Source organism: Dendrobates tinctorius, unplaced genomic scaffold (genome assembly GCF_039654945.1).
Source record: "Dendrobates tinctorius isolate UK_male_01 unplaced genomic scaffold, ASM3965494v1 ptg000011l, whole genome shotgun sequence".
NCBI lineage: Eukaryota > Metazoa > Chordata > Amphibia > Anura > Dendrobatidae > Dendrobates > Dendrobates tinctorius.
Genome location: NW_027361679.1, coordinates 6,429,628 through 6,456,403, shown reverse-complemented (window position 1 = coordinate 6,456,403; position 26,776 = coordinate 6,429,628). Strand labels below are relative to the sequence as shown.

At 42.1% G+C, this 26,776-nt stretch overlaps 1 protein-coding gene and 1 long non-coding RNA gene across 6 annotated transcripts in view; one reads left to right on the top strand and one right to left on the bottom strand.

The window, feature by feature from the left end:
* The window catches only part of LOC141100851 (alcohol dehydrogenase 1-like), an 80,693-nt gene extending 72,208 nt beyond the window's left edge, over nt 1-8,485 (top strand). For 4 of the 5 annotated variants that reach the window (XM_073589582.1, XM_073589563.1, XM_073589556.1 and 1 more), the window contains exons 9-10: nt 4,434-4,503; nt 7,990-8,485. In XM_073589582.1, the coding sequence (XP_073445683.1) occupies nt 4,434-4,503; nt 7,990-8,061 (142 nt within the window). In that variant the 3' untranslated portion in view covers nt 8,062-8,485. The remainder of the gene's footprint in view (nt 1-4,433; nt 4,504-7,989) is intronic. The other variant, XM_073589573.1, reaches the window with a different exon arrangement.
* LOC141100872 (uncharacterized) lies at nt 1,755-26,253 on the bottom strand. The gene is made up of 3 exons (XR_012234808.1): nt 25,874-26,253; nt 8,896-8,971; nt 1,755-1,887 (listed from the first exon to the last, which is right to left on the bottom strand). It is a non-coding gene; the product is annotated as an uncharacterized lncRNA (long non-coding RNA).
* Nucleotides 26,254-26,776: the final 523 nt, after the last annotated feature.

Sequence of the window (26,776 nt, the reverse complement as noted above, 5' to 3'; positions counted from 1 at the left end):
GGCTCACCAAACGCAACATGGCGTCCGATCTCAGTTCCAGCCAATTTTAGTTTGAAAAAGTCAAGCGGTATTCCTTCCCTTCCAAGCCCTTCCATGCGCCCAAACAGTGGTTCCCCCCACATATGGGGTATCTGCATACTCAGGACTAATTGGACAACAACTTTTGGGGTCAAATTTATCCTGTTACCCTTGGGAAAATTAAAAATTGGAGACTAAAAAAATCATTTTTGCTTCTGCTAGTGTGAAACACCTGAAGGGTTAATAAACTTCTTGAATGTGGTTTTGATCAGCTTGAGAGGTGCAGTTTTTGGAATAGTGTCAATTTTGGTTATTTTGTGCTATATAGATCCATCAAAGTGACTTCAAATGTGAGGTAGTCCCTAAAAAAAATGGTTTTGTAAGTTTTGTTGTAAAAGTGAGAAATAGCAGGTCAAATTTTAACGCTTATAACTTTCTAACAAAAAAAAAATTGTTTCCAAAATTGTGCAGATGTAATGTAGACATGTGGGAAATGTTATTTATTAACTACTATTTTGTGTGACCTATTTCTCTGGTTTAATGGCATAAAAATTCAATGTTTGAAAATTGCAAAATTTTCAAAATTTTTGCCATTTTTCCATTTAAATGGAAGTCATAATCGAAGAAATTTTACCACTAACGAAGTACAATATGTCACGAAAAAATATTCTCAGAAGTATTATTATTATTTATTATTATAGCGCCATTTATTCCATGGCGCTTTACATGTGAGGAGGGGTATACATAATACATACAAGTACAGTAATCTTAAACAATACAAGTCACGACTGGTACAGGATGAGGGAGGACCCTACCCGCGAGGGCTCACAATCTACAAGGGATGGGTGAGGATACACTAGGCAAGGGTAGAGCTGGTTGAGCAGAGGTTTGGTGGATCGGTGGTTACTGCAGGTTGTAAGCTCATCGGAAGAGGTAGGTCTTCAGGTTCTTTTTGGAGGTTTCCATGGTAGGCGAGAGTCTGATATGTTGTGGTAGAGAGTTCCAGAGTAGGGGGGATGTGCGGGAGAAATCTTGTATATGATTCTCAAATTGTCAAGATCTGTTGAAGCGTTAGTTATTACCTCATAAAGGGACAGTGGTCAGAATTGTAAAAATTGGCCCAGTAATTAACGTGCAAACCACCCTCGGGGGTAAAGTGGTTAATGTTATTGTTACAATTTCAATGTACATATTTTCTGCTTGACATGGTCTTTTTCATAGTAGGGCTTATAGGAATTAAAGTGGACAGTGATATTTCAGAGTTCATAAAAAATATGTTCAATCACTGGAATTTTCAGTGTGAAATCATGACAGTATATTACACAGTGTTAATATTTGGCATGCTACAGTGCTTTAATTTTAAAATGTTATGCTTCTAACATAAATGCATATGTAATAATCCTTGACTTGTCAGATTGCACAATACTTTATTAACATAGCCATGTATCACGCTATCTGACAAGTTTTGGGTTTTACAGAATCAAAACTAATAACAGTATAGGAATACAGTACTAGAGCCACCATCAGTACATGAACACAGCACCAGAACCACCATCAGTACATGAATACACCACAAAGCTTCTTACCATGACCAATTGCAATGTCATGTCAGCCCCATTTTCAATTTTGCTGCATGAACTTACAACTCATGTCCTTAGCAAAGGTAAGGAGATACTGGGAGTTGTTCTTAACTGCCATTATCACACTGTGGACAATACAGGAACAAGGGTACTGATAAGAAATTACACCCAGATAACAGAGGCAACATCTTTGGAGTCACTCATTCTTTTCTTCTTCATCTTGTCTAGATACTATGATGACTTTTCACAGCTTGTCTCTGCATGCTCTGCATCCTTCTTCTCCGGTCTCCTGCAGCACACATCAACACAATGCCCTTAAAAATCAGTGTCATTATCATATTCCTGAATAAAAAGATCTCCCCTATGCTGTATCTCTGAATAAATAGCTGTGCTCCTGGCAGAAAATGTGACCCTGCACACTTTCCCTCTTCAGATACATGATCTCTACAGCATCTCCCCCTCCCCTTATGAATAAAAACCACCACTTTGCTGTTACAAGTTATAACGGTGTCCCCCACCACCCCTGTGCCCTCATGTTGCATGGTCCATACTGTCTGAAAGAGAGTGGAAAACCATCCCCATTCTGTCCACTTTCTATATAGTGCTTCCTCACATTACCAACTCCCATATTGTCCCCTCACACTATTTCATCTCGCAATAAAATTCTCCTGTATCTTTGACTTTATTCAAGCACTTACCTTCAAGCTCTCTTCTACTTTTCTGTGGTGCAGTAGCGTGATCGGGTGTCTTTACTATAGTGCTGTAAATGGCCTTGACCCACACATGTTGGTGGTCAGAACATCAATTGTATTCACATCTGAAAGACATGCATACATTTGACGCCTCATGGTTTTCCATCTAGTTACACCCCTGGTTTATGATGATTGTAATGCATATTTTGCATTAGGTATTGGATTTTATGTATTATCAATGTACTCGTATTTCTAAGTGATTTTGGCATTTTAATTTTCTTTTATTTGATTTAAATACATTTTTGATGAACTGGTAACTCTAAAGTGCTGTTATCTACTTTTGTATGCATTTGTCAAACATGATTTTAACTTTCCTGGTTTCAAGAAAAAAAACCTGTGTACTTGTGCTCAGTCAGTGTGTTATCACTAAAAGTTACAATTTGGTATTTTCTAAATAGTTAAAAATTGGGTAAGTATTATTCACATTGCTTGCCTCATGCGAAATTAGCAAAACTAACATGGACTTTGGCCATTGCCGTTTTTATCTGTATTATTGTGTCTACTAATCAAGTTTTAGCTTCTAAAAAAATTGTCAGAATTCTGATGCTGCTGGATTCAGATAACAGAGGTCTCCAAAAAATTGTTTTTTGTAATCATTGCAGGTGACTTTGTACTTTTCTGAATCATCTTTTTTTCCCTGATTTCAAAAATGTATATAGTTTTTCTGTAACACGTATAGTTTCCATGGAGCAGCATCATTATTATAAGGTATAGGAAACATACTGGTGACATTTAGAAAACAGTAATCTACATATCAGAAAAAAAATGCTTCACCTTACAAAACAGTTTTTATTGAACCAAAATAATTTCACATGCAAAATAGAAACCAAAATAGAAGCAGAAATTAAAAGTGCTTGACATTAGACTGTTGTTGACATGATTTTTCTGGGTTGTTCCTATATAACATCCAACAGTAATCTTCCATCATTGAGTCAATTCAAAAACCCTGGTAGTGGTGTTCCATTACTTTAATGTCTTGGTGAAGCCACTAGCCTTGTTCATCCCTTACATCCCCAAGATTTTGAGGGAAGAAATCTAAATTTGAATATAAAAAGTGCATTTTGAGACATGCGACATCCAAGATACTAGTATGCATTTAGCAGTTCCTCAACACCTTCAACATATTCTGGAGATTTTTGTTTTCCTAAGAAGTTTTCACAGATCCACTTGAAGCTTTTCCAAGATCTCAATTCTTTATCATTTAGAGTTCCTTCAAACACATCATCTCTCATTAGCTCTCTCATCTGTAGGCCAACAAATACCTCTTCCTTCAGTTTTGCCAGTGAAATGCTGGAGAATTTCTGTGAAATGTACTGCAACTCTTGTGAATTTGTCTTTGCCATGGCTTTCACAAAGTTTTTAATCAATCCCAACTTTATATGTAGGGGAGGAAGAAAGATTTTTGTTGGAGCAACATGGAGCATAGATGTTTCTCTGTCCCCAGTCACGACAAACATATTGCTCTACCGTATTTCTACTGTCCCATAAACACAAGATGCAACAATATTTTGTGAAACCTCCTTGTATTCCCATTAGTAGGCCAATCACTTTCAAATCTCCACAGATATTCCATTGATGATGCTTATATTGTATAGCATTCAAAACAACTGACAGATTTTCATAACTTTCCTTTAGATGACATTAGTGAGCAATAAGGATTGATGGTTTCATATTTCCATTGTGACGCAACACTGCTTTCAAACTTCTCTGGGATGTGTCAATAAACAATCGCCAATCTGCAACAATATACTCTCGATTCAGTTCTTCAAAGAGTTCATTCACATTGTTACAGTACACCATTGGTCCATCAACTGTTGAAAAATTGTGTTAACGTGTTACTTCTGTTTCGGTGATAACACACTTTGACATCACCATGAAGAAGATTCTTCTGTTTCAACCTAGATGCAAGAAGTTCAGCTTTATCTTTTGACAATGAAGGTCTCTGATGAGATCATTTAATTCATGTTGAGTAAAGTGCTCTGGCTGCTCCATCAGGTACATACTCGACTTGATGTCTCCATGTCTTTGCCAGTAGCTTCAGCTCCATAGTTTTCATATACTACTTAATTTTCATCCAATCCAGACAACGGTGGTACAGGAACTGGCAAGGAAACATCATGTGGAACTGGCCTAATCGCGGATTCAAGTTCTGGGTAATTAATCTTATGTTTGTTCTTTGTAGAAAAGCCCTTCAGTTTGACAAAACAAAAGTAGCAGTCATCACTATGATTTTTATTTTCTCTCCAAATCATGGGAACAGCAAATGGCATGGCCACTTTCCTCATATTCAACCAATCGTGAAGACCTTTTTAACAACTTGAGCAGATCACATGAGGGGCCCAGCTTTTGTCTTGATCAACAAGTGGACACTTGGGCTGTGTGCCCACGATGCGATTTTTAAGCGTTTTTGCCGCGATTTTCTGAGCGAAAGCGTTTAAAAAACTCATACAGAACGCACCCCATGCATTCCGCACATGCTGTGCTAATGCTGCGCTTTTTTCCGCTGCGGAATCGCATCGCGGAAAAAACGCAGCATGCTCATTCTTTTTTGCGGAATCGCAAAGAATTGCCGCTATTTCGCACCCATAGGAATGCATGAGAACCGCTTACTTCCCGCATGTGGCTTTGCCCACCATGCACGAAGTTAAGCATCTCGTGCGGTTGGTACCCACGGTGTGGAGGAGAGGAGACTGTCCTCCAGGCCCTGGGTACCATACTCCTGTAAAAAAAGAATAAAAAATAAAAAATCTGGGTATATTTACCTTCCGGCGTCACGCGCAGCCTTCCCGGGCCTCAGCGTTCCCAGTAATGCCTTGCGGCAAGGTCCTGTGATGACGTAGTCTCGCGTTACTCTAGCGGTCTCGTGAGATTGCTATAGCAACGCGAGACCAACGTCATCACAGGTCTCGCAAGGCATCGCTGAGACTGCGCGGGACGTCGGAAGGTAAATATACCCCGATTTTGTATTTTTTTTAATCATTTTTAACATTCTATCTTTTATTACTGATGCCGCATAGGCGGCCTCAATAGTAAAAAGCTGGTCACACTTGTCAAACACTATGTTTGAGGAGTGTGACCAACCTGTCAATCACTTTCCAAGCGATGCTTCAAATCGCTTGGAAAGTACTTGAATATCGCACGCAAAAATCGCGAAGATAATCGCGGTAAAATCGCATGGGAAAAAACCACGCGATTTCTGGGAAGGAGTCCGGTTTTAAGTGTCCGGATTAAAACGCAACGTGGGCACATAGCCTTAAAGTACATCTTTTTAATATCATGAGTGATTGAACATACTTGGCCTTTTGGTGTAAAAGAACCACACACACACAGCAGAGTTGGTTCGGATGATTGATGCACTGTCGGGGCATTTTTCTCCTTTAAATCAGATCAAACAGTAGAGTAAGTTCAGTTCATTGGTGGTGACATACTAAAAAAAAAATGTGATGAGCCGACCGACTATATGTAGATATTTCCCCAGAGATGACAGAGGCAGCTTGTATTTAGAACTGATTTTACTGGAGGTAATCTGGTAGATAACTATATACAGTTGTGCGGTAAACAGGTCATCCTATTCCTTAAAGATGAACATTTGCAGACAGTTTCTCAGTGTGACATTGGATGCTTTCAGGTTCTCTCTCTGTGGAGACCCTCACTCAGTTACACCTCAGTGGCTGAGCTGTTTTCTTCCCTCTGTGGCGACTTGCCCTCCCAGAAATGCAGTGAAAATCCTCTCACATTGGAGGCTGTCTGCTGCCTTCCCTTCTATCTCCCTGTGGCAGGGCTCAGATCCCTGTAGAGGACTGTCTCCTGTCAGATCTCACCTACCAGTCCTTGCTGCCATCACCATCCTTTTCTGACTTACTCAAATCTTACCGCCTCATAACAGTTAGCTCCTCCCCATAACATGTTACTTTCCGAGAAGCAGTCATTACTGCTTCCCATAAAACTCTTTAAAACCTTTACTGATGTTGTCCCTGTAAGAAAATTCACAATTAAGTAAGACTAGCAAAAAAAATGGGAATAACATAGGAAAAACCACATACATTGAGCATGCATAAATAAAATAACAAAAATACTTCTATCTCAGAAACTATGTGATAGAGCAAAACTAAGTATATTTTTGGAATCAGCACATCACCTTTGCTGATTTTTTTTTTTTTTTTGTTGACCAGTGTTATAAATGACTGTCATAAACAATGAAAAATATTCCAAAAATAAAGAAAAAATATGCCTATGAAGGATGTTGAGATTTTACACACAAATGTACTGAATTTGAGCTCTAAGTTCTAATATATATAAACCGTCAAGGATGCATAGATAGACACACACTGTACGAACACTACGCAGCGACACGGCCATTATTAAATACACAAATTCCACGTTTGCCCTGCATGTATGTGAGGTTCTTGGTTTACAGAAGGTGATCTCACCTTAGATGGAACACTATGGTTTTAGTATTAAATTAACTCTATGAACTCTCCATCTATGGGCCCAAGTAGACCTCAAATAGGTAAGAGACAAGATCTATCTTAAAGGTAAATTCACACTGTGAATACTCATTCCTGATAAGCAGCTGCATGAGCTTTGAAGGGATTGCTCATTTCCCAATAATTGGTCTATCAAAACAGGTTGGCAATCGCCCACTGAACAAGCAAAATGGTCGTATGTTAGAGGAAATGATTTTTAAGCTTTCTTACAAATCATTGTTGTAGGCGGCATATCCTCCTGCATAAAGGACAAGTGCTACCAAGAGCTATGACATACAGGTCACACCAGACAATTGTTAACATGATTGTTCTATGCTCATAGAAGTGCGGTTGGCCTGTCTAAAAAGGCTATTAAACAACCACCAATCGACTTCAATGTAGCCAATCAGCAGTCCCTTTACAGTTATTCTAAATGTTCCCATATATCCAATTAAAACCTGCCTGGGAAAAATGAATGGTGAATGATGCATGGCCAGGGGGCAGTCATGCTGCCAATACACAATGTAGAAAACCATGTAATACTTATAAAGAGTGCTCGTCTTTTCTTTTAAGAATTTGGATCCATCCAATGAAGTCACCTTGCTACTGGGGGATGACTCACAGATCAAAATTGTAAGCTAAATACCTCGAACTTATGTCCATCAATGGTGGAATTCATGTATTCATTAATAGCCGACTGCTGTTGCGTAGTGTTTGTATATAGGTCTGTGTACTGGTCACAGCATACATGTGCATTAATTTAATGCCATAGGAGTGCTGGCCTTACACTATGATTTCTGTATCGTCCATTTTGAGGAATGGCAGCCCTCAAGCCCTGCACCTTTTATCAACCCATCTTTCCCTAACAGGTTTTAATTAGAGCTAAACTGGACTCTAGCCCTTCACCAGTTCATTGGTGGATTAGTTTGGCATATAGAGAGGATAGTCAATAGTGATATGGTTCAATGAGGTGACCTTGTTGCTGGTGGTTAGCTTACGCAATGCAGCTCAAAGCTATAAAATAATTATTTCACTTTACTATTTTTTTTTTACGTGTGGTAATAGTGGGTGTCATATTAATTATTTGCAGAAAGCTGTTACATAGTATTTGTACATATCTGTATATCGTATTTCTTGCTGAAATTAACTATATTATTTGTTAATGTTTTTCAGCATTCGTACAATCCTGATGCTCTGAACATTTTCTACATCGTAAAGAAAACTGACATTTGCGAAATTGTTTAAATCCAATTTTTTTTTTTAATAATCTGAATAATAAACTTTATAAACGCTTCACATAGAAATTCTGAAACAGTAAGGGTTAACAGACTATGGCAAAAGAAAAATTATGGCTCACATAAGTGGACACCACTTGTTGAAATCATAGTGAAGAGGGGGAAGATGGGAACGTATGTGAAATAAAATATAGCTTTTATTAAATAATTATAATTAATAATATAATGGGTACTATTTATTTATTGGAAAGATCTGTTTTTTATTAGTGGCTTACTCAAAATTGCCACATTCTTCCAACAGAATTCTCAGTATTATAATACACAGGACAATAAAACTCTACTCAATCTGAATATAGTCATAGGCAATTACATCAGAAGGACATTGGCTGTGTAAACCATAAAACTGGGCAAATAGCCAGCCAAATAAATCAGATTTCTAACTAACCTGAGCTATAAATTCCAGGATTGATAGCATTAATAAATAAGAATGTTTAAATTAAGCCAGCCATGAAGGGATGTGAATATATGGAAGTCTATCTGTATTGGTCAATTGACAAAAATCAGCACTGCTACATATACAGTGGCTGGGTCTTCCAGCAAGACAATGACCCAAAACATACAGCCAAGGCAACAATGAAGTGGCTCAAAAAGAAGCACATTAAGGTCACGGAGTAGTCTAGACAGTCTCCAGACCTTAATCCTTATGGAGGGAGTTGAAGCTCCCAATTGCCAAGCGACAGCCTCAAAATCTTAATGGCTTAGAGATGATCTGCAAAGAGGAGTGGACCAAAATTCCTCCTGACATGTGCGCAAACCTCATCATCAACTACAAAAAACGTCTTACCTTTGTGCTTTGCAACAAGGGTTTTGGAACAAGTATTAAGTCTTGTTTGCCAGAGGGATAAAATACTTATTTCTCACTGCAAAATACAAATACATTTATATAATTTGTACTGTGTGATTTTCTGGATTTTATTTTTGATATTCTATCTCTCAATGTTAAAATTAGCCTACTCTTAAAATTATAGACAGCTCATGTCTTTGTCAGTGGGCAAACATACAAAATCAGCAAGGGATTAAATACTTATTTCCCCCTCTGTATTAGACATCTGTGGTGCCCATGAGGGTCCAGTCACCACAGAGATACGGCACCTCATCCAGAGGTGTGGCATTCCACTCTCAGGTAAGGAGGGAGCACTACTCAGGACTCTAACACTCGCATCCAACACACACCAGTTCAGTCAGGGCATCTGAGTGTACCCTTAGGGAGGATGGCCTCATCCCAGGCTGGCTAGGAAAGGGTGGGGAAGGTAGGAAAAAGGGGAGGAGCTTAAGGGAATGACAGTTGGTGGTAGGAGTTAGTGCTGAGGTAAGAAGATTGTCCTGGAATGAGTCAGTCAGTCAGTAAGAGGAGTGAGGGCTGACAGGGTCTGAGGAGAATTAGCGAGAACATGAGGAGAAGGAGTGCAGTAGGAAGAGCTGGAGAGAGAGTTGTGAGGGGAGCCTGAAGGAAGCTCCTGGGAGGACAGAAGGGGTCCTTGAGGCATGGGAAGTACAAAGGCCACTTGTGGGGCCCGTATTCAGAAGTGGAGGGACCAGGTCGCGTTGGGGGAGCCGGCCCCTAAGAATAGTGGAGGACTACAAGACTCAGGTAGCAAGCCAGAGGCTGGGGTAGCTGTACGAACCTCAGCCACAACCACATTCATTCACCAAAAAGGCAGCTATATAGGAGCAAAGGGAATCAGAGGACATCGACCGACAAGGTCCACAGCTGCTGACTTGCGACACTGATTGTGAGGGTGCTAGGCAGGAGAGTGGAAACCGGCACAGTGAGACGGCCAGGACAGAAGCACACAGAAGGGAGTCCTGGAAAGGTGTATCTCAATCTATCTGGTAGTGTGCTGGACCCCTCACCAGAACACGGCACTAAGCGGGCATCTGTGCACAAGTGACCTGTTAGTAAAGCATTGGAAACTGCACCCTGCTGTGTCATCTGAGTCATTCAAGTCTCCCCTGCCCCGCACTCACCACAACAGCTACTATCATCACTTTTAACATTCTAACTGCCCTGTGACACAGCTCTACCAGTGGACAGCTTAACCATCTTTGCTGTCCTAACACCATCCCAGAGGATCTGCATTGCAGCGTCGGCTACCCTTGCCGAATACCACGGGTGGCATCACAAACCATTTCCTCTACAAACTACCCTATCATCATCATTTATTAATTTCCTGGATGCCCAGGGCCACGGACCGGGTCACTGCTGCCGTGACATCCCCCTTTAAGAACCGTTCGGCCCGGTACCGAGTACCCCACAGCCCTGTGGGGCGCTCCACATCCAATTCAGATTGCCTATTTGTTGGGAATTCCACACATGTATTCAGGCTGTCTAGCAGCCGCAAATCATGCAGCTGTGTTGACAAACAGTAAATCGCAGAGCACGCCAAAATACTCGGAAAATACCCGAGCATGCTTGGGATAACCCGAAGAACTAGTATACTCGCTCACCACTAGTTAGCATGTGAACATTAAAACACTTCTAGTTCTGCTTTCCTGTATTAACTGCTCAGTTAGTATTGTCAGCACCAACATGAGCAGAAACGTGAGTGCAGTATGTGAGACCTAGGTGTAAGCAGCGTTTCACATGCCGATGAGGATGCTACACGAAACCACGAAAAGTGCGTTGGGGTCTCCCTGGATAGCGGTGTTTTCGATGGCTGACATGATGAGTATGTCCTAACTTTATGATTATTACATCGGGCTATGTGCAATAGGTGAATAGACACTTTTTTCTCTCTACCACTCCGCTTTGGCTACTTAGGAGCACTATATCTCCATATGATTTTATTAATTGGAGGCTAGAGAGTTTCTGTTATTATACTATACACTATTTTTGCCAGCCTTTAGGCTGGTTTCACATTTGCGTTTTTTAGCGCTGGAAAAAAACGCATATGTGCGCATGCGTTTTTTCCCCTATATTTAACATGGGTGCGCATACATGCGCGCTTGTAAGCGCATGTATGCGATTTTCATGCGCTGCGTTTTTTTGGGGTGTGCGTTTGTATTTTCCAGACGCAGCATGTTGCATTTTTTGGCCCTGCAAAAAAGCGCATGCGCACATATGCGCACGTTTTGCGCTAAAAATGGCCATTATAGCCTATGGATGCGCATATGTGCGCACTGGCATGCTCATGTATGCGTTTTTTTGCATATGCGTTTTTTTTTTTTAACCATGGAATTTAGGGGTTTGGGTTAGAGTTAGGGTTAGTTAAGGGGGTTTAGGGTTAGGGTTAGGGTCAGGGTTAGGGTTGGGGTTTGGGTCAGGGTTAGGGTTAAGTATGGTTTGGTTAGGGTCAGGGTTAGGGTCAGGATTAGGGTTAAGTATGGTTTGGTTAAGGGTTAGGGTTAGGGTCAGGGTTAGGGTCAGGGTTAGGGTTAAGTATGGTTTTGTTAAGGGTTAGGGTCAGGGTTAGGGTCAGGATTAGGGTTAAGTATGGTTTGGTTAAGGGTTAGGGTTAGGGTCAGGGTTAGGGTTAGGGTTAGGGTCAGGGTTAGGGTTAAGTATGGTTTTGTTAAGGGTTAGGGTCAGGGTTAGGGTCAGGATTAGGGTTAAGTATGGTTTGGTTAAGGGTTAGGGTCAGGGTTAGGGTTAGGGTCAGGGTTAGGGTTAGGGTTAGGGTTAAGTATGGTTTTGTTAAGGGTTAGGGTTAGGGTTAGGGTTAGGGTCAGGGTTAGGGTTAGGGTCAGGGTTAGGGTTAGTAAAGTCATGGTTTGGGTTAGTGTGAGGGGCCACCTAATGTTGGAAAAAACCGCAAACGCGGTAAAAACGCACTAAAAACGCATACAAACGCATAAAAACGCTGCGTTTTTTTCATGCATGCTCATAAAAATGCTTGAAAAAAACGCAGCAGTTGTATGCTTTTGTATGCGTTTTTTCAATGCGTTTTTTTGCGGGAAAAACGCGCTGCAAAAAAAAGCAAGTGTGAAACTAGCCTAAATGAGGGATTTTCATGTAACTTACCCTTATGTGCCATTGATCACACTGTTCAGGTTTCTTTTTTGTATCCGGTTACAAATGACATTGTTCTCCTTCATCTGATTTTATTAGTGCCTTCACTTGTCCTGCTCCCTGTATTGTCTTTTTGAAAAAATAAAGCTGTCATTTTCCATGTAGCTCTGGACTCAGTTTTTTCCTGCTCAGAAGATGTGGTCTGATCAGACTATGTCCCTGTATGGTCACACACAGCCATTGCACAGTACACAGCAGAGGCACATTTATAAGATCTCAGCACAGGAACATTTTATATAAATATATGCAATTGTGGAAATAATTATTCCAACATCTATTGGTTACATTTATACCTTTGTTCGCGGGAAAATCCTTTTAGAGATAGCAGCTCATAACGTAATGTGAAAACGCAGCTTCTATCACAGACGACAATGCATATGTTGCAAAATCACCAAAGGTAATTGTACAAACTGTCAGAGATTGAATGAGAACAGCGTACCATGTGGTAATGTGGCAGTGCAATCTGTCATAGGTGCCAACATAAATGAGCAGCAAACCACTTGGTTGTTTTAGGGACTCAGTCTCATTTTTAGGGATAGCCAGCTGAAAATAAATTAGGGCTTGTAAGTACAGTAAATAGGGATCCAAGTTATCCCTTTGTACGGCCCTCTGTGAAAATATACTGTTTACATTGTGCTCTTATTAACCCCTTAACGACCGCCGATACGCCTTTTAACGGCGGTAATTAAGGGTACTAAAACCACAGCGCCGTAAATTCACGGCGCTGTGATTTAAGTGAATAGCGCCCCCCCAGTGTCGGATTTTCTCCGGGGTCTCGGCTGCCAGGGGTAGCCGAGACCCCAGAGAACATGAATCGGTCGGTTTTTACCGACCCCCGCTTTTGCGATCGCCGTTATTAACCCTATAACGGCGACCGCAAAAAAAAAAAAGCCGCGATTTTACATTTAATTTCTCTCTCCTCTGATGTGATCGCACATCAGAGGAGAGAGAAATAGGGTCCCCGATCCCCCCCGGTACCTCTCCGTGGCCCTCCGTCCCGTCCCGGTGGTCCGACGTCCCGCCGGCATCCTCCGATGGGCGCCGCCATCTTGAAAATGGCGGGCGCATGCGCAGTGCACCCGCCGGGAATCTGCTGGCTCCGGCTGGCAGATTCCATTCATTATTTTGATCACTATGATAAACGATCATAGTGATCAAAATAAAAAAAATAGTACATAACCCCCCGTTTATCACTCCCTTATATAGGCCAATATAATGAAATAAAGAAAATATTTTTTTTTTCAGTTTTCCGTTAGGGTTAGGGTTGGGTTAGGGTTGGGCTAGGGTTAGGGTTAGGCTAGGGTTAGGGTTGTGCTAGGGCTAGGGTTGGGCTAGGGTTAGGGCTCGGGTCACGGCTAGGGTTAGGGCGAACTAGGATTAGGGTTAGAATTAGGATTAGGGATTAGGGTTGGGATTAGGGTTGGGATTAGAGTTAGGGGTGTGTTGTGGTTAGGGTTGGAGCAAGAATTGAGGGGTTTCCACTATTTACCAACTTTGGGGGTCTAAAAATTGGGGTCTAAAAAAAATCACTTTTGTGGAAATAAAAAATACTTTTTATTTTCACGGAACTGCATTTATAAACTTTTGTGAAGCGCTTGGGGGTTCAAAGTCCTCTCCACACATCTAGAAAAGTTCCTTAGGGGGTCTAATTTCCAAAATGGGGTCACTTGTTGGGGGTTTCCACTGTTTAGGCCCATCAGGGGCTCTGCAAGCGCAACATGATGCCCGCAGACCATTCCATCAAAGTCTGCATTCCAAAATGGAACTCCTTCCCTTCCGAGCTCTCCCATGCGCCCAAACAGTGGTCCCCCCCCCACATATGGGGTATCGGCATACTCAGGACAAATCGCATAACAACTGTCCGGGTATAATTTCTCCTGTTACCCTTGTAAAAAATAAAAATTTGGGAGCGAAAAGATCATTTTTGTGGAAAAAAATAGATTTCTTATTTTCACGGCTCTACGTTATAAACTTCTGTGAAGCCCTTGGGGGTTCAAAGTGCTCACCACACATCTAGATAAGTTCCTTAATGGGTCTAGTTTCCAAAATGGGGTCACTTGTTGGAGGTTTCCACTGTTTAGGCACATTGTCTCATTCCGGCGTCTGGAAAAAACGGCTACTGTAGCGTTTTTTGTCTCCGGCGAAAAAGCCGGAAGTGCCGGATCCGACACTTCCGGCTTTTTGCCACAATGAAAGTCTATGGGCGCCGGAATGCGCCGGATCCAGAAAAAGACGGATCCAGCCACCGGATCCATTTTTTTTAAGTCTGCGCATGCTGAGATCCAATTGGCCAGCCCCCAGGAAACAGATATAACCTGCTAGACGGATCCGGCAGAAAAACGGATCCATTTCTACAGTTCTCCAAAATTTATGCCGGATCCGTTTTTTCTAAAAACAGCCGGATCCTGCCTGACGGCAAAAAACTGATGTGTGAAAGTAGCCTAAAACAACTAAGTGGTTCGCTGCTCACTTACATATGACAGATCGCATCACCAATTAAGTGACATCTCAGTCTGCGCACTGTCCTTTTCAATAGGAGATGCGTTAATATATCGCAACACGAGCTTCTACTTGCGCAGCCGGAGCATTACCAGATTGGACGCTGTTCTCATTCAGTCTGATAACTTTCACTATTACTGGTGATTTTGTAACCTGTGCACTGTTGTCTGTGATAGGAGCTGCATTTTCACATAACTTTATGCGCTGCTATCACACAATACGTGTAGCCTCATCAGCATGTGAGACGCTGCTTACACTTAGGTCTCACACACAGTGCTCATATTTCTGCTTATGTTGATGCTGACAATACTAATGGTCTGTTCACACTTTGCGGATTCCATTGCAGATTTTTCCGCTTGGATTCTGCAGAACCTGCAGGTAAAATGACCTGTGTTTTAACTGCGGATTCCCTGTGGGTTTTCTGTGGATTTTGTGCGGATTTCGCCTGCGTTTTTAGGGTATGTGCACAAATAGTTTTTAGGTGCTGCGGATTTCTCCCCGCGGATTTTGTAAAATCCGCAGGTAAATTTCAGGGCCAGAAACGCTGTGGATCCACAGCAAAATCCACAGCGTGTGCACACACCCATACACCTGCAGATTCCTATAATGGAAGAGGTGTAAAAACGCTGCGGATTCCGCACAAAGAATTGACATGCTGCGGAAAATAAACCGCTGTGTTTCTGCTTGGAATTTTCCACAGCATGTGCACAGTGTTTTTTGTTTTCCATAGGTTTACATGGTACTGTACACCGCATGGAAAACTGCTACGGATCTGCAGGACCAAATCCGCTGCGGATCCGCAGCCAAATCCGCAACGTGTGCACGTACCCTAACTAAGCAGTTAATATAGTAGAGCAGAACCAGAAATGTACTAATGTTCACATGCTATTTGAAAATAGATTTAGAGGGCACTCCAGAATATTTCTAGGGGATCTGTGACAACACACAATGACAATAAACATGAAAAAAGAAGAAGCAGTGTGTATGGAAGTCACGATCACGCATATCAATAAACAATCAAACCAAATAATGGTTGATATAAATTTTATTACAAAAACACATTAATGAGACAGACTAAAGATAAAAACAATTAAAAAAGCCTAAGAAAGGCCCACATGAAACCACCAAAGGTCCTTATAAGGACCCACATGTACCCAATTACACCAAGCTGGCAAACCTAGGTAATATTCAAATATATAAGTGACAGAACCTGGTTTACATATAAAAAAAATGTTTCAACTTGAAAGCATGAGAAATACAGGAGTGTTGTCAAACAAGATACCGCATATACTCGTGTATAAGCCAGGATTTTCAGCCCATTTTTGGGGGCTGAAAGCCCCCCCTCTGCTTATATGCGAGTCATATACACCAGGGGGGGATCGGAGGGGGAGGGGGAGTGGGGGTGTCAGAGTTCATAATCACCCCCTCCTGGGTTGTCTCTGCAGCCCCCCTGCTTGTCCCATGTTCTCGGTGCCCCTGCTCTTCCTGCTTCAGCGGTCACGTGGTACCGCTCATTAAAGTCATGAATATGCGCATGCGCGGTTGCCTAACAACAAGATGCTGCAACCGCGGACACCTCCATGGAGACGGCAGACTCGGGACAGGCTAACAAACGCTGGGAGTCATGTAAACCCAGCATAATGCAAAGAAGACAAAACCACGCGTGCGCAGTAAACAAAGACCGTGAACCATATTAATCCAGCCAAATGCACGCATGCAAAGAAGGATGTTTCCTTATAAGGCACAGCATAAGTAAGGAGGCGGAGAGGAATTAAACAAACTCCATCATGCGTGCACTAAAAAGGTTGGGGCTTTACAAAACACTGCCAAAGGGAGGGAAAAGAATGGTGCATTTATGATATAGGTTCACATTGATGAGTAGAAGAAAGGGAACACAAAAACTGGTATTGCATGATCCAAAAAATAAATGAACTGAAATAAAAACAAATGAAAATAAAAAGATATAAAGTAAAAGAATATATGGAAAATAAAAAATAAATAATATGAAAAATAATAAAAAAATAAAAAATAAAGAAATTGTAAACATAAAAATAAGAAAATAATAACAAAAAAATAAAGAATCAAGAAACTTACATAAAGGTGAATAAGAAAAAAATAATTAGAAAAAAAATATAATAAAAAATCATAAAAGTGCATATTCTCAAGCTCTACATAGAGGATAAAAACTCCAAAATGAGAATAAAAATAAAAATGCATAAAAAATGGAAAAATAGTGAAAAAATAATAAGCACCTGTGGAATTTACTGAAAAAAATGAGATGATGATACTTTGAAGAAAAAAAAAATACAACCTGTTCAGGCTGACTCTTCTAAAATTGAACAAGGGCTGTATTTCCTACGGCTTTGTAAGCCCTACGGATGACAGCAACATAATTTAAATGCAGCCCAAATGTGTTTTTTTTAGAACTTACATTGTCCGGTGCTGGACAAAGACTATTGCTGACTTCTCCAGGCTCCTAAATGAGACTTCTGTTTCTTTATCAAGCTGTCGCAATCCTTACATTTTCTAAAGTTGGATCCTTACAAAAAAATGGTGGTGGGTTATTTGCCAGTTTATGTACATTTTAAGCATGTCTAAGAGACTGGGTTAATATGCTCCACAGACCTATTCAATCCGCAGCTCGCAGCTATACACATATTGGAACACGGTCATTGCAATGCTACGGTCTTTACCTGAGCTCTGTAGCCCTTCCTGTCACCTGAGCAATACACTCCACATACCTCAACACTCTCTGAGACATATCCAATAATTTCTCCATTTTTGCTCAAAACCATGCAAAAGATACATTCTGCACGGTTGGGTAGTTTCCATAACAACTGCATAGGCTTATACAGATTGGTCAATGATACTCCTGTCTCGTTCCCTTCAGGAAGCTGCTTTCAAGTAAAATGAGGCTTGTACATGTTCCTGACATGGGTTTCAGGCCTGACAGACTGACCACAATACAGGCCCTCGCTTGCATACACTGTATTTAGAATTTAATTCTAATACTTTTGGTGTCTGGTAGAATCCAATTTACTGACATTGATCATACAGCTTCATCTGCTATGATATGACAGTTGTACCATTGGGATCCTGTGGCAAAAATGAACTGTGGAGCTTACAAAACGCAGGTTTCACTGCATCTGCTAGCACTCTGCAAATTGTTAGCGAGGGCCGCATAATGACATGGCGGTGGACATGGTGGTGGTGGTGGCAGGCGAAGCCCAAAACTCAAATGGTCATATTTGAAATGGCATTGTAAAGGGATGAGGACTATGTATTCCACTATCTTGCATTGGTAATAGGGAGGGATCGCACAAATGTTGAAGTGAGAGCTCTCCTAAATGTATGTTACAGGGCCACCTGAGTGCCCTTACCAAACTCAGGTTTCACAGCACCTACTGGAACTCTGCAAATTGGAAGCGGTGGACATGGTGGTGGTGCCGATACCCAAAATTCAAATGGGCATGCATGAATTGAAAAGGTTTACCTCCAGTCACAGGTGGTGGCTGTTGGGACTACTATTCCCTTCAGCCTACACCTGCTGCTGCTAAAAACAGCAGAGCAGACGGCGTTTGATGAAAATATTCATCAGCCAGCGCCTGCCATATGAATAAGTAAGTAATTTAAAAAAAAAATGATGTGAGTTCCCCTATCATTTCAGATAACCAGACAGGCACAACTGACAGCTTCGGGCTGCAACCCTCTGCTGTCAGCTGTAGCAAGGCTGGTTATCAAGAATAAAGGAGTCCCCATGCAGTGTTTTTTGAATTATTGAAATATATAATAAAAAAACTACATGTGGTGACCCAATTTTTTGACAACCAGCCAAGCTAAAAGCAAACCGCTGGCAGCTGGTATTCTCAGGCTGGTAAGGTGTCACGGATATTGTCCACCCTGCCTAAAAATAGCAGCCCACAGCTATCCCAGAAAAGGCGCATCTATTCTGGTGCCTTACCTGGCTCTTCCCACTTGCCCTGTGGAGGTGGCAAGAGGGCTTCATATTTGTGGGATTCCTGTCACCTTTCTATTTTCTAGTGACATAAAACACACAGCTTAGTAAAGGAGAGGTGTCTATATCCATTACTAATCCTATAGTAATATTGTAAATAAACACACAGAATAAAGTCCTTTATTTGATATAAAAACACACTTTTACTTTTTTATTTAAAAATATTAAGCATAGTTATGCTTACCCATCGCCCATTCCATCCATTCCAGTGAAGCCATGGTCTCCTGTAAAAAAACAAACAAAATAAAAACAACCACATCTCTTGCCTGTCTGTCATTCTGTCCCACACCGTAATCCATGTCTGCAATAAATAGTTTTCAATGTTGTCAGTGCCAAGATGCGAGTAAGCTCAATCCCAATGACATGCGGTCACCCTAGTGAGATCACTGCTAGCACAGTGTGAAAAAGTCTCGTAAGTAATTTCTTATAGTGAGCTCTCTGAGCTCAGCGCTGTGCCTTGAGACTTTTTTTCACTGCAGTTCATTGGCTTGGAATGCAGCCTCAGTGACCTGTGGGAACCTCAGTTACATCACCACTAGAGATGAGCGACTTTGCCTTTTTTCGGGTCGAGTCGGGTTTCATGAAACCCGACTTTCTAAAAAGTCGGGTCGAACGAAATCGGCCGACTATAGGGAAAAGTCGGGGTCTGACTGAAACACAAAACGCAATGCAAGTCAATGAGGAAGCAAAGTCGGCAGGGAGTGGAGGACAGTAAACACACCGACAGTGCCTTTTCAATCCCTGCGACATCAATTCTTATTACTTAAGCTTGGCAACCTTAAATTACTTTATAATAATAGTTTACACATTGAAAACTGGGGGTTATTTGGCTAAAGTTGTGGGGGGGTAGGGCTGGCACCAGGTTTTCATGTGCCCTGGGCCAAAGAGTGTCAGTGCGCCCTTTTAACACATAACACAATTCATAATGCTCCGATACGGCAAAGAAATATAGGTATAGTACAATGAAAAATACTTCACTGCTTACATGACATGACTGATATCTATTTTAAATTCTACAATAGCTCAAAAACGGACAGTATATTACTCCATACAATATTATGGCCACCACCTAATGCGCCATACAGAATAATGAGCCCCATATATTTCTCCATACAGAATAATTGATCCCATATAATGTTCCATACAGCTCCACATAATGCTACAGTATATGTTGGTCCCCATGGATGATGCTCCACTGCCTTATGGGCCCAAATAATGCTCCATGGAGTCCATATATAATGGGCCCCATTTCTAATGCTCCAGTGTATAATGGGCCTCGTAAATGCTGCTCCAGTGTCTGATGTCCCCCATTTGGAATGCTCCAGTATATGTTGGTCCCCATGGACGATGCTCCAGTGTGTTATGGGCCCAAATTATGCTCCATATATAATGGGCCCCATTTCTAATCATCCAGTGTATGATGGGCCCCATATATCATTCTCCAGTGTATATTGCTCCCCAAAAAAATGCTCCCAACATTTAAAAAATTTAAATACCTCTCCTCGCTGGGCACTGCTCTACTCTGGACTCCTCAACGTTGCCATTTCAAAGCTCTCTGCACTTGTACTGCTTCGGTAGAGGGCATACAGACGTGATGTCATCGCGCTCTGTAACTTCAATGTCACTGTCAGGAAAGGTGGAAGATGTCACAACGATGGAGCAGGGAGAGGTAAGTATTGCAAGTGCTGTGGCCCTGAGCAAGCAGGGGGGGACCCACTCGTGAGCGCCGATACTGGCACAGGGCCCCTCATAGTACGCCTGTGTATCTGATGGCGAGTGGGCCCCCCCACCATCAGAGACACTTTATTGTACTATGAGAGGCACTGTGCCAGTCCCGTCGCCCAAGGGTGGGGCCACACACCTGTTCAGGGCAACAGCACTTGCCCGGGTGCGGCAGGTGTTGACCCTGGGCCTGGGGTAGAGGGGGCAGCCCATTTCAGGTGGTTTAAAAAATGGCATATGTTGATGTGTAGGCTGGACTTTCAGCTGCTGCAAATGGCGGAATTGGAGAAGTCAGAGGAAGAGGAGGACAAAAGCGAGCCTTTTTTCTGACAACCTATGTGTTATCAGGGGACACCCGGACAAAATCTTTTGAAACCCATGCATGGTTCATTTTAATGAAGGTTAGATCATCAACATTTTGGGTCGACAGACGGGTCCTTTTTTCTGTCAGGATTGATCCAGCAGCACTGAAGACTCTTTCAGATAGCACACTACCAGCAGGGCAAGCGAGCTCCTGTAAGGCATATTGTGCCAATTCAGGCCATGTGTCCAGTTTTGAGGCCCAATAATCAAAGGGGAATGACCTGTGAGGGAGGACCTCGATATGGGAGGCGAAGTAGTTTGTAACCATAGTTGACAACTGCTGTCTCCTGTCACTTGCAATCGATTCTGTATTAACTGTCATGTGCGCGGGACTTGAGAAATCAGACCATAACATGGTCAGGAAACCCCTGTCTCCAACACCAGTTCGGCTGTGTGCACCACGAACACCTATTCCATTTTGCCCAGTACGGCTCGTGGGAGAACCAGCTCCGCTGCTGTGTGCTGGGAATGTATCAAACAACCTGTTTACCAGAGTAGCTTGTTTGTTAGCCAATATTAGCTCTTGGTTCTCCTGTGGCATGATGTTTTTGGAATTTGCCTTTATAGCGTGGATTGAGGATGCTGGCCAACCAGTAGTCATCATCCCTCATCATTTTGGCAATGCGGGGGTCCCTTTTTAGGATCTGCAAGGCATAGTCACACATGTGGACCAATGTTCCAGGTGTCATTGCTGCACTGCCAGTAGTGGGTGGAGGTGCACTTTCTGGCAAATCCACATCCCTCCAGTCACGCACAAACCCTGTACCTGACCTTGGCACGCCCACATGTTCTCTTGCCCCCTGAGAAGCATCCTCCTCCCCAAAATAATCTTCCCCCTCATCCTCCTCCTCATCTTCCTCTTCTTCCCCATACTTTTGCACCGGACAAATTTTGTTTAAATGCAGATTGCACATTTTCTGTTAGTACAATAAACCTCATTTGAATCCAGAAATATAACTGAGTCCATCAGTTATTAGATATATGAAACTGAAATAGCTGTTGCAAAAACCAAAATTATTATAAAGAAAAAAGGTTAACATTAATAGGGGTGCCCAAACTTTAACATATGACTGTATGTATTTACGGAGTTTCACACACACACGCTGACTCTGTATAGATGTGACTGTAATGTGAACAGCAGATATACAATACTGTTTGAGAATCGGACAGCTCAATATGGTATATGGAGAAATAGAAATGCCTGTATATGTATTTACTGAGTGTCACACACACACCCTGACTCTGTATAGATGTGACTGTAATGCGAACAGCAGATATACAATACTGTTTGGGAATCGGACAGCTCAATATGGTATATGGAGAAATAGAAATACCTGTATATGTATTTGCGGAGTGTCACACACACACACACTGACTCTGTATAGATGTGACTGTAATGCGAACAGCAGATATACAGTACTGTTTGAGAATCGGACAGCTCAATATGGTGTATGGAGAAATGGAAATGTCCGTGTATGTATTTACGGAGTGTCACACATACACGCTGACTCTGTATAGATGTGACCGTAATGCGAACGGCAGATATACAACACTGTTTGAGAATCGGACAGCTCTATACGGTGTCTGTATGGAAAATTGTAAATCTCAGTCTATTTTTACACGGAGTGACACACGCTGTCTCTGTATAGATTTGACCGTAATCAAACAGCAGATATACGATACTGTTTGAAAAGCGGACAGCTCTATACGGTGTAGGTCTTGAAAAATGGAAAATCTCCTCTTTTATTTTTCCAGAGTCACACACAGATAGCTTGTATTTGTCCGTGATACCAGCCGGCACATGGTAGTGTGTGAAGAGCGTACACCGCTATGCGGTGTGTGAAAAAATGAACGCTTGGTATCTGAGCAGAACAAAATAATAAAAGTTGGAGTGCTTTGAAAAAAGCAGTGCACACAGCAATGCAGCTATCAGGTAGCCTTAAAAGGCAGCCTAATCACCACCAGCGCTGCTGCACACAACAAAAATCCTCCCCTTTCACTGCACACTAACTGTACAGTGAAAAGCGCTATCAGCAGAAGCTATTTTTTTTCTTCTTCCCTGCCTAACGCTCTCCCTATTCACAATCAGCAGCACCTCTCCCTATCCTAAGATCGGCAGAAGTAAGATGGCGGTCACGGCCTTTTATAGGCACTGTGACGCCACACAAAACCAGCCAATCACTTGCATGCCCTTCTCTAACATGGTGGGGGCCGCTGCCAACATAATCACGTTGCCCACAGTGTGCGTCCTTGATGATTGGCAGAGAAAAGGCGCTGGAAGCATTATTTGAAACACGACTTTGGCGCTCAAGTCGGCGACCTCATGGCCCACCTCACGCTATGGTCGGGTTTCGATCGGCGAAACCCGACTTTAGCAAAAGACGGCAGACTCTGAATTTGGGCGACTCGTTTTGCTCAACTCTAATCACCACTATAGACGAGTGAACTTGCTCTGAAAACAAACATATTTTAAATTCGGCACAAATGTAGCACATTCAAATTCGTGTTCGCTTTCAAGAGCATCTTTACTCAGTCGGCTAAATTTAGTCAAAGTTTGGTAAATCATCAAGTTTCCACTAATGCTTTTGTTATTACTTTGGCTAGAATAATGGTGCTATATGATGTGTGGGGGTAGGTGATGAGGTTAGAGGGGAGGGATGTGTGGGGAGGGAAGGGGATGTGGGGAGGTTAGAGGAGTGGTGCGCTCTTGAGTCACAAGGTCTTCTGCAATTGGCTGCTGAAGTCACATGTCCCTGGCCATATAAAAAGTGGACATCTTGTTTTGCTGGTGCCATTTTCTCATTGTACTAGTCCCACTTCTGCTACTTGTCAGTCAGCTAGATAGGATTCTGTCCTGTGGGAAATTGATCTTCCAGCATCAAACTAGATTGTGCAAACACTGTATGGCAGTCTCCAGAGGCTCCAAATTGTTTCTGATAATACTGATCAGTGTGAAATCAGAAAGCCAAATTTCCAGTTAAACATTGTTAGGTATAACAATGTTGATCAGGTACACTATCTAAGAAAATAAATAATGATTGTTCATTTAGTGACAGGAGACTGACAGCTGTAGGCCTAAGGTTATGAAACAGCAGGTTACAAGAGGGGAAGACTACTTACAACATGAGTGGGAAAAGGGGGAATAGGCTTGGTGTTCGATATGTACGTGTTAGTTGTTAAAGAAAGCTCAACTGAACTGTCCTATCCAAAGGCTACTGACAACATCTGTAACTTGACGGGCTCCTCAACTCCCTTTCTTTGGCAGCTGCACAGTGCTACGCCTTGTAGATTGAGGTTCAGAAAGAGCATGTGCTACAGTGCATGGCTAGCACTGCATCAAGTGGCCTCTCTTCTTCTCCCTTCACCTTAACATCATACACAGTAAAATCCTCTGATTTGGCTCCCCAATGACCCTTGTTTCCTCCTGCATCAAAAATGTTCAAATGCCCAACTGACTGTGGGGAACCACAGATAGGCCATTTTGCAGAACAGTTCACACATTCCAGTCATGGACATTAGAGGTCTGCTCAATAAAAAAAAAAAATCGCAGAATTCAGAGAAGGAAAGCATCTGCACTGATGCCCCAAATTTTTTCATGTTGGATCCAGGGCCGGACAAACTAGGGTCCCAGCAGAATCCAGACCCTCGTCACCAGATGTTCACCACCAAGGGTGGTAACTCAGCAGAAGAGGTGGAGGAGGAAGACAAGGAGGTTACGTTGTGTATTCCCACACAGACACAAAGTGATGCAACCCTGACAAGCACTGCATCCTCAGCCTCAACACTGGCAGCAACCAGCATCAGTCATGAGTGTGCAGCTTGTAGGGGCAGCAAGGGTTGCCTAACCTGGGCCTGTTTTGAAACTGCAAAGGATGACCCAACTGACCTTATCTGTCATTTAAAAAAAAACAACAACTCATAAACTCCCACTTGTTTACCCCCTACAGTCAGGATGAGTGAGAGTCAGCCAGCTGTTCTGGAAGTGGACATGAATGGTGCTTTTGTGCCACCTAGTACAACACATCTTTCTCAATCTACCATAACATCTCCACTTGCACTTCACTCACAGTCCAGCAGTTTGTCCTGTTCTCCGTACTCCCCCCTATCTCAGCACAGCAGCCAGCCCTTGATCTCACAGTTGTGGTCATGTAAAGGATTGTTTTCTCCTACACATGCCACAGCTAAGATCTTGAACTCCATTATCTCTGATCTGTTGGCCACGGAAATGCTGTCTTTCCGCCTCATGCATATAGACAGTTCAGAAAGTTGATGGCCGTTGCAGTCCCGCACTAGTTACCCAGTCGCCACTACTTCTCTAAGAAGACTATTAATCCACAAAAATACAGTCCAAAAATTGCCAAGTACTCCACACAACTGTTAACAACCACCTCTACTCACCCCTATATATGTGCAGGTAAATAAAGTGAAGTATAATGAATAATTAAATTAAAAACATAATTTTATTGAAAAATCATTAAAATCTTAATTACAAGGTAAGAAAAGGTGCAAGGACAAAGAAGAGGGAATCAATCCCACCTCATGTAACAATCAAAGCAGCGATATGACAAAATGTTCATAAATTCTATATTCAAGTAGTGCCATGAAAATCACAAGGAGCTAGTGCCAGCCACCAAAATCAACAATGAATGTGTACATCTGAAATGAATCTACAATCAGTCAGACAGGAATCAAACACTAGGTGTTTAAATGGACCTACAATGACCCACATTAACACCCATGCCACCGTGACCTAACACAGTCATAGGGGAGAGTGAGAGGTAAATGATCCATGAATAAACAATAAAACTGTATAATACTTGTATAAGACGACGCTGCCGTGTCACATGCTGCTACTGCTATTGTCTTTGCGGTGACATCTTAACGTTCCCAGGGTTGGACGTCTAGAACTGGGATGTACATTATGTGCCTCACTGCTGTCTTGGGAAAAATCACTCTTAAGATTGCGCACATCCCTTTCCAGGGGCGGAAGCATTTGGCTAAATTTACTCTGGGTCCGTGGATCTAACAGAGTGACAACCCAGGAGTCAGCACTATTTCTGACCCTAAGAGTACTATAAACACTGTTGAAGGAAAGAGCGCAAAGAGTGTATTATCTGAGAATGTTAAAAGGTTAATCCATAGGAATGCACTCACCAGATGTAGTTAAGTTGAAGCATTGAAAGGATTCGCTGCAGCAGATCCACACCTCCAGGAAAGACCAGTAATTTAGATACAGATTGGGATAAGTGTGGTAAATATCTGCACTGCTGAATCACTCAAATTAGTACTATTAGTACATATTAGTACATGTGGCTTTATTATTCTATGCGTTTCAGAGTTCAAGACTCCTTCATCAGGATCCACCACAGGAACATCTGTGGTGATTATTCTCTTAATCTCCTGATTGTTGCGCATCCATCACCACGTCTTTCTCCATTTGCTCCATGGCTCCTGCACCTTCACTAACAGTTTGTCTTGTAAAATGAGCCCCCCTCTATCGCTGTAAGCCACACTCCCATGACACCCGACTGTGCAACAACAGTACAAAAATTTGAGATATTGTTATCCCTTCCGTATCTTCCTGTGCTTCCACTTCTTCCTCTGGGAATACCACCCCCTCACGCAGACTTATTCAAAGTGTTCTCCAGCATGTAAATGTCCCGAATAGTGATGCTGATGACTGCATTGTCAGTGCTAACCATCTTAGTAGCCATTTCAAAACTGTACAGAAGGGTGCAGAGGTGTGTTTGCAATCATTTTCAGGAAGAAACTGAGTATTATCTGACAGAATTGCAGGGGTGTCAATACTTTTGGCCACAACTGTAGGTAAATAAAATGTGGGAGTAATTGAAAAATCAGTTATAAACTTTCCAACATTTTAGTTGTAATAATGCTGTGTTCAAAGCATGATTGTAAAATACTATCCTGTTGTGCTTTGTATAGATGAAGAGGATTGTTATCGCTATTATCCAGTGTTGTTAACCCCTTTCTGCCATGAGACGTACTATCCCGTCCATGTGCCCTGGGACTTAATTCCCAGGGACGGGATAGTACGTC